The sequence below is a fragment of the Heterodontus francisci genome, chromosome 7 (genome assembly GCF_036365525.1).
Source record: "Heterodontus francisci isolate sHetFra1 chromosome 7, sHetFra1.hap1, whole genome shotgun sequence".
Lineage (NCBI taxonomy): Eukaryota > Metazoa > Chordata > Chondrichthyes > Heterodontiformes > Heterodontidae > Heterodontus > Heterodontus francisci.
In genome coordinates, this window is record NC_090377.1 from 72,524,364 (window position 1) to 72,536,381 (window position 12,018).

General features: G+C 40.3%; 1 protein-coding gene across 6 annotated transcripts in view; it reads left to right on the forward strand.

Annotated features, from left to right (window-relative positions):
- metap1d (methionyl aminopeptidase type 1D (mitochondrial)) overlaps positions 1–12,018 on the forward strand; it is a 185,487-nt gene that overhangs the window by 23,537 nt on the left and 149,932 nt on the right. The window contains exon 2 of one of the 6 annotated variants that reach the window (XM_068035412.1): positions 813–997. The exons of the other annotated variants lie outside the window; for them this stretch is intronic. Within the exon in view, the coding sequence (XP_067891513.1) occupies positions 898–997 (100 nt within the window). The 5' untranslated portion in view covers positions 813–897. The remainder of the gene's footprint in view (positions 1–812; positions 998–12,018) is intronic. 6 annotated transcript variants of the gene reach the window in all.

Sequence of the window (12,018 nt, forward strand, 5' to 3'; positions counted from 1 at the left end):
TGGGGTGTTATTTAGTGTGATCCAGGTGGAGATGCAACACCTTGTCCCATGACCACAGTTTTCTTGATGCTTATAGTCAGGGAGAACAAGTTACAGGCATGGGCGAGACAGTCCATGAATCTTTGTAGCTCAGTGTCCGTGTGAGCAACTAGCGCAGCATCATCAGTGTAGAGGAGTTCTCTGATCAGGATGTTGTAACGGAAACTCCGCATACCAACTGGAAATATGTCCCTCTGTCCCCAACAAAGTCCCAGGGAATCCTTGGTGGCAGCTACTAAGCCTCGACTACAGATCCTTACACTCAACAACCAGGGGACACGATTAAAGCCCCTCTCTTGCTTCTGGAACCAGAGATGCAAGCCTGAATTTTGCACGTAGCCCAGCGAGAACTTCAAGACTTTAACTTCAACCAAAGACACTGCGACTCAGTATTTAAATTCCATTTATTACGGACTTTACTTCAACCTCCCAACTTTATTTTTCCCCTCTGTAATCTGTTTGTGTGTGTGTGCACCCCTCATGTGAATGTGAGCGTGGATGCATCGCATATTTTAGTAATTTTAACCAGTTTAGAGTAATAAGGTTAATAAACTTGCATCTTTCTTATTTAAACTTAAGAAAACCTGTCTGGTTCATTTGCAACTATATATTAGAGTAACAGGAGCATGTGCTCACTGAGTTGGTAAGTTAAATCACTGTGTTAAAAAGCTAAACCCTGTTGCGGTCAAACCAGAGAAGGGGCGAAAGGGGAGCCCGAGACCCCTTCCTAAACTGATCATAACAACGTGATGTGTTTTTGTCTTTGCTTTCAGCCTTGATGGATTGTAGAGCTTGCCGTCTGATCTAGTGTGCAAGTAGACACCTTTCATATATGCAGGGAAGGCGAAGGTCAGGAACATGGCGAAGAAGATGTCAAACAGAGTGGGGGTTAGGACACAACCCTGTTTCACTTCATTCTTCACTCCAAAGCTGTCAGAAGTGGAGCCATCAAACTACAGTTAAGTGGATGTTGTCATGGAAGGAGTGGATGAGACCGAGGAGCTTCGGTGGACAGCCAATTTTTCCCAAAATCTTGTACGGTTCTGCTCTGCTGTCAGTGTTGAATGTCTTAGTGAGATCTATGAAAGTAAGGTAAAGGGGTGTACTCTGTTCCCTACACTTCTCTTGTTGGTTTATGGTACTGGTTTATGGAGAAGATCATGTCCACAATAGATCTGCCGACATGGAAACCGCACTGTGCTTCTGGGATTGCACTGATATCCAGAACCGTCTTATCACTCACCCTTCCAAGTCTTACTGAAATAACAGCACATAAGTAGGTGTGTAATACTATGATTAAGTTGTAAACATTAGTTCAGAGTGCAATTAGTTTATAATTGGGAAAAAAAATCATAATTCTCAAAACATCTCCGATGTTTTAGCACTGTTAAATTAGTGCATTTCAGAAATTCCATATTAGAAATTCACTGTGCCTAGCAGATACTAACTCTAGAGTGCCATTATAATCAAGTGTAAGTTAGTACCCTGTGAAAGGATGAACTTTTAGGGTGATCAGAATAAACCTGTGTAATAGAGTTGCTATCATCAAATATACAGCACATAAAGAGGCAGAGAGCATTGCTAATTATTCAAAATTAAGGTCCAAAATACCTGAGGTGGTCTTGGTTAAGCATCTGCTGTTAAATCTTCATGTTTATCCTTGCTTATATGTGCTCTAGCTGCACAGTAGTGAGTTATTATTTTCCTTTTTCTGTCTGTTTATGCCTCATTCTCTCCAATGTCTTTTTATACAGGGTTTTCATCAACAGCTACCTGCTGTTAAAAGTGAACCTTTTAATATAAGGGACCAAATGCTTTTGCCATTCAGGTACCTAACACCCCCTGAATTAACTTATTTTGAGGATAGGCATTCTCGACTAAGGGAACTTCCTTTTTTTAATGCATATTGCACTGTCCTGTTGAAAAAATGGGTGAGCAAGCTTCTGCTAAGTGACTGGTTGAAAGGCATGCAACAGAACTCGGGTGATTTTCTTTGCTCTTCCTTCCTTTTGGGGAAGGAGTCAACATCAGTCCCTGGTAATGCAATTGAACTTGATAGGTCATCATGTGGTCGATCATAGTGGGTGTGAACCTGTGTCCTACCACTCTATAGTGCTAAGCATTGGGTTCCAAGCTGTTATGCCACTGTGCCATAATTTATGGAACTTCTATCTTTATTTTTATTAACAAAATCAGTCCCCTATGGTACATTATGTGATACTTATAGTACTGTTTCATGAAACATCACTTATGTTTTTCTTCAGTACGTAGATTGCAATATTAAAAGTGGCAATAATCAAAGCAATGCATATCTCTATTCCTAATACTACGGCTTTTGGTTGATCTCTTTATAAACTTTATTAAAACAATCAGAAAACCAAATTTAAGAAATGATGTAAATTTGAGTTTCAGATTTTTGTTGATAGTGATTTCTGGCTGCTTCTAAGGCTCAGCATTGGACCTTGGTGACATTTTACAAACAGCTGCATACCATTGCACATTGCTGATCAATGATACCCTCTTTGCCAGAGCTGGACAGCACATTCATTTGACAATGGATACGGCCTTGCTGGGTCAGATGGCATTGGGTTCTGCCTCCATTGCTGGATTCCCCCAGGTGCAGGGCATCATTGAACGCACCCAAAAACCGGCCAGTGAGAGCCATCAACGGGAAGGGCCTCCACTCCCTTAATGTCCAACTGGTCTGTGACCACAACAAGAGTTTCCACCATATGTGCGCTGGCTTTCCTGGCAGCTGCCATGACTCCTTCATTCTCCAGCAGTCCAGGCTGCCGCAGATCTTCACTTTAACCCCCAAAGTGCATCGATGGATCCAAGGGAACAAGGAATATCCCTTGAAGAGATGGCTACCTATCCCTCTACAGGAGCCTCAGAGAGAGGCACAGAAGCAATACAACAAATACCACCTATTCAATAGGACATCCATGGAGCAGGCCATCGGGCTTCTGAAGATGTGATTCCAGTGCCTAGACTGGTTGGGTGGTCCCCTCCTGCAAGGGTCTCTGTCATTGTGGTGGCCTACTGTGCTCTCCGTTATATGGCCCTCCAGAGAGGTGTGGATCTTGAGGAATATGATTCCCTGGAAGGAGACAGCTCATCGGGGGAGGAGCAGGAGGTGAAAGGAAGAGGCAGAGGGAGATGACACTGAACAAAGAGGTGCCCTGCTGCTCAATGAGGTGGCTTCGTCTTGCCACCCTCTGCTAAAAGGACCTCCCTCCTCCCCTTTATGGCCTCCAGCTTGTGATCCAGGTCGGCATCGATGAAGCGAGGGGCTCCCCTACCCTGGGTCCAGGCCTCTGGCTTTCCCTGTGACATTTCATTTCCCTCTGGTGCAGTGGAAGGCTTTGGCACAAACTGCAGATCTTTTCCCCAGACCAACCAGCAGCCTCAGTGATGGCTCCATGGGCGGCTAAAGAGTCCCACACTTCATCTGACCCATCTCCATTCTTGCCCCAGCGACTTTAAGTAAATAGAAACCTGTCTCTGTTCCAGTTAAGGCCTTCCCCATGCGAAAATCTGAACTTTAATCAGTTGCTCCCTAGAGGCTGGTTTCTGATCCAGAAACAGAATCACAGAAGTGTTACTGCACAGAAGGAGGCTATTCGCCCATGACGTCCCCCCTCAGGCTCTCTGAATGAGCAATTCACCTAATACCATTTCCTGCCTCCTCGTAACCCTGCGCATTCTTCCTTTTCACATAACAGTCTAATTCACTTTTGAAAACCTTGATTACACCTGCCTCCAGCACTTCCAGACCTTAAACACTCACTGGATGAAAAAGTTTTACTTTATGTTGCTTTTTTGCTTCTTTTGCCAATCACTTTAAACCTATGTCCTATTGTTCTTGATTCTTGCATGAGTGGGAACAGTTTTTCCCTATCCACTCTGTCCAGACCGCTAATTATTTTGAATGCCCCTATCAAATTGCCTCTCGGCCTTCTCCAAGGAAAACAGTCCCAACATTCTATCCTCATATCTGAAGTTCCTCATCCCTGGAGCCATTCTCGTGAATCTTTTCTGTAATCTCTCCAATGCCTTCACATCCTCCTAAAGTCCAGCACCCAGAACTGGAAGCAATACTCCAGCTGAGGCCTAACTAGTGTCTTATAAAAGTTTGACATAACCTCCTACCTCTTGTACTCTATGCTCTTATTAATAAAGCCTAGAAGATTGTATGCTTTATTAACTGCTCTCTCAACCTGTCCTGCCACCTTCAATGACTTATGCACATACCCCCAGGTCCCTCTGTTCATGCACCCCCTTTAGAGTTGTACCCTTTTATGTTATATTGTCTCTCCATATTCTTCCTGCCCAAATGAATCACTTCATGTTTCTCCGCATTGAACGTCATCTGTCACTTGTCCACCCGTTCTTCCAGCTTGTCTATGTCCTTTTTGAAGTTCTATACTATCCTCCCCACAGTTCACAATTGTTCCCAGTTTCGTATCATCTGCAAATTTTGAAATTGTGCCCTGTACACCAAGGTCTAGATCATTAAAATATATTAGGAAGAGCAAGGGTCTCAACACTGACCCCTGGGGAACTCCACTACAAATCTTCCTCCAGCCCGAAAAACATACATTAATCACTACTGTTTCTTATCACTCAGCTAATTTTGTATCCAGGTTGCTACTGTCCCTTTTATTCCATGAGCTATAACTTTGCTGACAAGTCTGTTGTGCGGCATTGTGTCAAATGCCTTTTGGATGTGTTCACCACATCAACAGCATTGCCCTCATCAAAGCTCTCAGTACTTCTGCAAAAAAGCTCCAGCAAGTTAGTTAAACATGATTCTCCCTAAACGAATCCATGCTGACTTTCCTTACTTAACCTGCATTTGTCCACGTGACTATTAATTTGGTCCCGAATTATTGTTTCTAGAAGTTTCCCCATCACTGAAGTTAAACTGAGAAAACAGGCCCGGCTCCTGTTTCCTGCCTCCATGGCGAAAATTCAGCCCCTCTATTAGGTCATCCTTTTAATCTTCTATAGTCGAGGAAATACAAGCCTGTGCCGTAATTTTTCTATGGTTCTATGTATTGAGTTCCCAGTCTTGGATTGCCAGTGGGAGGATGGACTGAATGGTGATTAAATGCTACCCCACTGGGTGAAAGGAAAATCAACTTGGGTAGAACTATTTTCTAGCAATTGTCTTCAGTCATTGGCAGAAGCTTGGAAACAAGTCACCTGCTGAGCCTTCTGGTAGGGAGATATGGCTTTCTCTGAGGAAAGGCATAAAATGCAAGCATAATTTAAAATTCTTAGCAGATTTCTGTTCTTCCCCTCCCCTGATAACACACAATTTTCTTTTTTATTTTGTTTCTCGCACCAACTTGGATTTTACATGGATTTTATTAAGGTATTTGACAAGGTCCCACATGACAGACTGGTCAGAAAAGTAAAAGCCCATGGGATACAGGGGAATGTGGCAAGTTGGATCCAAAATTGACTCAGTGGCAGGAAGCAAAGGGTAATGGTTGATGGATGTTTTTGTGAATGGAAAGCTGTTTCCAGTGGTGTTCCACAGGGTTCAGTGTTGGGTCCCTTGCTGTTTGTGATATATATTAATGATTTGGACTTAAATGTGGGAGGCATGATTGGGAAATTTGTAGATGACACAAAAATTGGCCATGTAGTTGATAGTGAAGAGGATAGCTGTAGACTCCAGAATGATATCAATAGTTTGGTTGAGTGGGCGGGAAAGTGGCAAATGGAATTCAATCCGGAGAAGTGTGAGGTAATGCATTTGGGGAGGGCAAACAAAGCAAGGGAATACACAATAAATGTGAGGATATTGAGAGGGGTAGGAGAAGTGAGAGACCTTGAAGTGCATGTCCACAGGTCCCTGAAGGTGGCAGGACAAGTAGGTAAAGTGGTGAAGAAGGCATATGGAATGCTTTCCTTTATTAGCCAAGGTATAGAATACAAAAGCAGGGATGTAATGCTGGAACCATATAAAACGCTGTTTAGGTCACAGCTGGAGTATTGCATGCACCACATTGCAGGAAAGTCATAATTGCTCTGGAGAGAGTAGAGAGGAAATTTACAAGAATGTTGCAGCTATGAGGAAAGATTGGATCGGCTGGGATTGTTTTCCTTAGAACATAGGAGGCTGAGGGGTGACTTAATTGACGTGTACAAAATTTATGAGGGGCCTAGATGGAATAGACAGGAAGGATCTGTTTCCCCTAGCAGAGAGGTCAATTACCAAGGGGCACAGATTTAAGGTGAAAGGTAGAAGGATTCGAGGGGACGTGAGGAAAAACGTTTTCACCCAGAGGATGGTGGGTGTATGGAATTCACTGCCTGGATCAGTGGTGGAGGCAGAAACCCTCAACTCATTTAAAAGGTACCTGGACATCCACCTGAAGTGCTGTAACCTGCAAGGCTATGGACCAGGTGCTGGAAGGTGGGATTAGATTGGGAGGCTAGTTTTATTTTTCAGCCGGCGCAGACATGATGGGCTGAATGGCCTCCTTCTGTGCCGTAACTTTTCTATGGAGGACAAATGAAATAAATTGGATTACTTTACAGCTGTGACGTTTGCACTGCTTTGTGAGTATGGTGTTAGCAGACATAGCTATTCAAAGATAGATTTGGCAAGTTGCCAGTGCCGTCACTAGTGACCAGGTTGATATTATTTACTACACATGTGGTAAGCAGGAGTTTTAGCTTTTCAAAGCCTAAACATGTGACCAGAGAAGTTCAAAGTGAGTAGCTTTTTTTCTTTCCTACGAGGCAACAGGTGGCAATTATTACATGGTCACATGGATTGCACATTTCTCTGTAAAGTGAATTGAATCAATACTGGCCTCAGGAACAAAGTAGAAGCCTTGAAGATTACTGAAAAGTATTTACCTTGTTCAGGGTGCAGTATGATACAATATCACATATAACTGCAATAGTATACTGTTGTATCTGAAGCTTGATTTGCAGAAAATATGTTTGTAGGTGATGCAATTTATAAGGGAAGAATCAACTACTTTAAATATATGAAAATACATGAAAGCTCTGTTTATCAGCACTGATTCCGAAGCAACAATTTTAGAAAGAAATGATTAATAATAAACATTTAGTTTAAACTCTTAGCTAGTCTTGAATATGGAAAAGAATGCACCTGAGTAAGATTCTCCTCACAGTGTGCTCTTGTTTGTACACCACATTTTAAATTATTTTATTGTAATGTATTTCACATCACTGCACCATTGGTCTGCCACAATGTTTTAATGTTCATTTTTAAGTTTTGGGTTACACCTTCCTGGCATATTCTGTGGCCACTACTGTTACCTAATGGCGCCTGCATTTCAACAAAATTAGACGAGCAGACTGCCTAGACCTTGTCCTGCCTGAACTCTAGTAACTGATTAAAATGATTCCTATGTTCAAGAATTGCAGTCCTTTAGTAACAGGATTCCCAGGGGAGTTGAAAGAGAGCTATGTTCTGCTTTTGGTCTTTGGCTTATTACGTTCCATGCTATACTACTATTTCAGTTTACGCCCATGGGCTAGTGTATTAACGAAGGGGTAACATCATCAGTGTAACCTTTTGGCTTTGTAGAAATTGAGGTTAGAGGTATCATCAATTGAAAGTAAAAGTGAATTGGTAACTTTAAAAACTGGACACTTGCAAGCAGCCAGCTTTGATGTTTACCAATTGTACCTTGCTAAAAACAGATGACAGATGTAAGCAGTCAAGCAAAAATGCTTGTGCTTATGACATAATGAAACGAATCTCAAGAGATTTTATGATGGATGTAACCATAAAAAGTTAGTTCAGAGACGATATTGATAGTTAATGGATGGCTCTTTTCATGGGAACTTTGTTCACAGTTTAAATATTTCAGTTGTATTAACGTAAATTATATAACTGAAAATACACTTTTGCCAGAACAATTCAGCCATGTTTACTACATTATAACCTCTTTATATACAAATCAGGGTCTGTATCACATATGTATTTGCAGTAAATGATTTTTGCAGTAATCAGTTACATTTTTTTTCCAATTATTTTCTTAAACATTAATTAGGAAACTGCATTTTGCAGTACAGTTAAACGGAATAAGGAAATAATAATGTTCCTGTGGCGATTAAAATTCTGAGCTACATGTAAGGGAACTTGTAAACAAAAATCCAGAGGGGGTACATTTTTCTCAAAAAAGATAATTTTGTCAAAGAAGATAATTAACCCAGGAGAGTTTTAATGGACATTTATTTTTTCATATTCTTAAGATACACCTTCTTTGCTGTCAGGCTGTTGTAATGATTTTATCAATGTTGAACATCTTGCAGCTTGAGTTCATTCATACTGGCCTCAAACCTGTTCGGGAGCAGCGAGGCCTTGGATACCAATTGGGGTTGCAGATGTCCTAACTCTTCACATGCTTACCTGGAACCCTGTGGCTTTCAAGCCAGTTTGAAGTTTGAGCTTCCATTGTTAACTATGGAGTCACAAATGTTGGCCTTAGAGTGGCTGGTGGGGAGGGGAGTGGCAGTGAGAGAGGGACTCGCACCCTGATTTAATATTGGTAAGAAAATTTATGGGCGGCGCAGTGGTTAGCACCGTAGCCTCACAGCTCCAGCGACCCGGGTTCAATTCTGGGTACTGCCTGTGTGGAGTTTGCAAGTTCTCCCTGTGTCTGCGTGAGTTTCCTCCCACATGCCAAAGACTTGCTGGTTGATAGGTTAATTGGCCATTATAAATTGCCCCTAGTATAGGTAGGTGGTAGGGGAATATAGGTACAGGTGGGGATGTGGTAGGAATATAGGATTAGTATAAATGGGTGGTTGATGGTCGGCACAGACTCGGTGGGCCGAAGGGCCTGTTTCAGTGCTGTATCTCTAAACTAAAAACTACTAAAATTGATATTTGAAGAACTTGTTGAGGGAGTACTTTGAAGAAAACTTAGTCCCCTTGGACTTTCACTCCCCTTTAAGTCATAAAGCAACTTTACAACTTCAAGGGCCATTGTTGTAATGGAAATGTTTTTCCAAATTGTTTATTGTTTGCATGCCACATGATGGAATAACTTGAATCATATTGAAACGTGTCTCCAGTTCACTGATATCATGTCAGTGTGAATAAAATGACTCCTGTAGCTTCTAGCTCTTCACTTGCCAGACTAAATAAGGTAAACTAAACATTTTTCATAGAGACAGCACTCCTTTGAATGTTATGTATTACATATTTTTTGAGTTTAACATTGATGTTGCATTATTTGTAAATTATCATTTTTTTTTCGTGTCAGTTGGTACAGCTGAGAGAAAAGCGTACATGAGCAAAGTCTGAAAGTTCCAGTGAAAGCTACAAATATAGGATTCTTTTATACTGATTATTGTTGAAAATGATTTTGCTTATTGAATTTTAAGTTTGTTTTTGCACCATTTCTAGTTCTTTTAAAATTTAGGCCACTGATTAGTATTTTGTTTGATTCTTCCAGGTCACAACAAATATAACTAACTTACACCATGCTGTTGCTTCCATTAATTCCTGAGTAAATGATTGACATTGATTGAACCTTTTTCATGGAGTGCTTGTTATTTTTTGTCACAATGATGTATGCTAGTAGTGTTGAAAATGTAAATAACTTCTTCCTGTGTCACAATTCAATAAATTTTGGAAGTTAGACAGTAAAAAGGTTTTTGTTCAACAGAGGCTAATAAAATAGTCAAATGTGTTTCATTGCTTTTTTCATGAAATCTGTGTTTCCAAAATTAAGTTGTATTAGTACATCGAAATAGACATTTTGTGTGACATCACCTATAATAAATGTAGTGTGTGTAGATATAAAATTATTGCATTTGGTCATCTGATAGTTATAGTTAGCGACCCTTAATTGTTCAGTATAAAGCATTCCAATTCCACCTCGAGTGCAGGTCAACCTTAAGCCCACTCAAATATTCAAGCCCTTGAGTTTTAAAGATTGCAAGTACTTAAGATTCTTCAACAAGCATGAATAGGATATACATTTTTATGACATGCTGCTTCCATGAGTTTTCAATGATGAAGGGTAATTTGTTAGTTTCTCATGTTACTGATATAGTTATTTTGACTGATGAGTATTGAAAGTATCCAGGTGCAATTTGTTGGCCAGTGGAAGTGTTTCCTGATATTGCCTCTGAATTGAACATGATTTTCTTTCACTGCCACTGGATTTGACTTGCACTGATGATTTCTTCAAACTTAATTTTTTTCAGGTGTATTGGAAAATAAATTGTGGTATACTTGTATAAAGTGTGGTATACACAATAGAGGATATTCAAAAGAAAATAACTGAACTTGATATTCTGTGTACTTAACCGTGCCAGAGCTCTGGAGAAGGGCTAGTAACTGTTTCAAAAGATAAACAAAATTAAGCCAAAATTCGTACTTTATATATTTATCAAACCTTTTATTAAAGACATGTCCCTTTTAACAGAAAATACAATCACCTGAATAAAATTGAGCTAAGGACTTACAGTAACAGTAAGGATATTAAAAGGCAATAGAATTGCAAGAAAAAGGTGCATCAAAAATACTTGCATTGGGTAAATGACATCTGACTAGACAGAAAGAATATGCATTTATAAATTCACCCTATCACATACTCAGAATCCTTCAAAGTAGTGTGGTCACTGTTGCTGTGTAGAAAAATGTAACAGCCAATTTGCACACAAGATCCCATAAGTGGCAGTACTGGTTTGGATTTTGCCCTCAAAGAAAGTTTCCCACAAAGATCTAGCAATCTGTTTGTCATGGTTTTCTGTTTTCCCGATGAAAGTTTAAGTCTGTTGCCAAGTCAAGGGGGTGTATTTGTGTGTAGCAGCAGTGATGTCAGCAAGCAGGTAAACAGGCAATCAAATTGAAATAATCACTCACAACAAAGCAGGAAGTTTAAAAACACATTATCCTTCACTTTTAAATTTTCAGATAGTGAAATAAATGTTTATATTTTTAGCTTCTATCTTAATCCAAACTTTAAAAAAAATTCTACATATTTTTTGAAATTTTTTTTTCTTTAAATCATTATGGAGAAATCTGACATTCCACAAGTATAAAATTAGATTTTCAGGGCCAATGAGGTTGTTTAGTAATTATGAAGTTAGTATGCTGTTAAAAACCCTCATTCAACAATGTGCAACTTTTTTCCAAGGTTTTTACAGTGACACTAATAGTGTAAGAGTGGAAGTGTTTGTTAGTTTTAATTGATTTCTGCTGATTGCAGTCTCAGGGTGCCACCATAGTTCACCCTCTGGCTAAGCACAGAATCACTGACAGCAACTTCTGGATATCAGTCTTATTCTACAGATGTGCAGACCCCTGAAGTTGCTGTCAGTTTCAATGGAGTGATGATGGCAAATGCTGAGTTTCGCATCATTACCACTGTAAAATCCAGACCAATAAGTTGAATGGGCAGCTGATCTGCGTTTGGTGGTGCTGACTGAAGCAGGGAATGCCAGCCAGGAAACTGGTAGATATCCCTGCTCTTCAAATAGTGTTATGAGATCTTGTGCATTTGCATGAACTGGCATAATGACTTCAGCTGAACATGTCAACCAAAAGTAACAGGTTTGAGAATTCCGTACTGCACTGAAATGTCAGCCTATATTTTGTACTCGAGTCCTTGAGTGAGCCCTTAAGACCCCAGATATGTTAGTGATACCAAGCTGACACAGCAACTAGAGTATGAATATATTCATTGATGATCAAGCTGAAGTGACTACTTTCTTCAGACAAAAAAAATGCTGGCATCTCCTAGCAACCAATAGCAAAGCCAATCACAAAGGAATGAAGAAGAGATTGACAACACTTCATGGATAGGGGGTGGGGAGGATGGGACATTGGTCTCCCTAGTGTAAAGACCTTTTAATTCCCCTCTTTAGAATCCCTAGAATGTAAGATGTTTGGGGCTAGGAGTATTCTGCTGTGCATGTTATTAGCAGTATTTTAGGAAATATGACCAGGATGGAATGGGCAGGCTA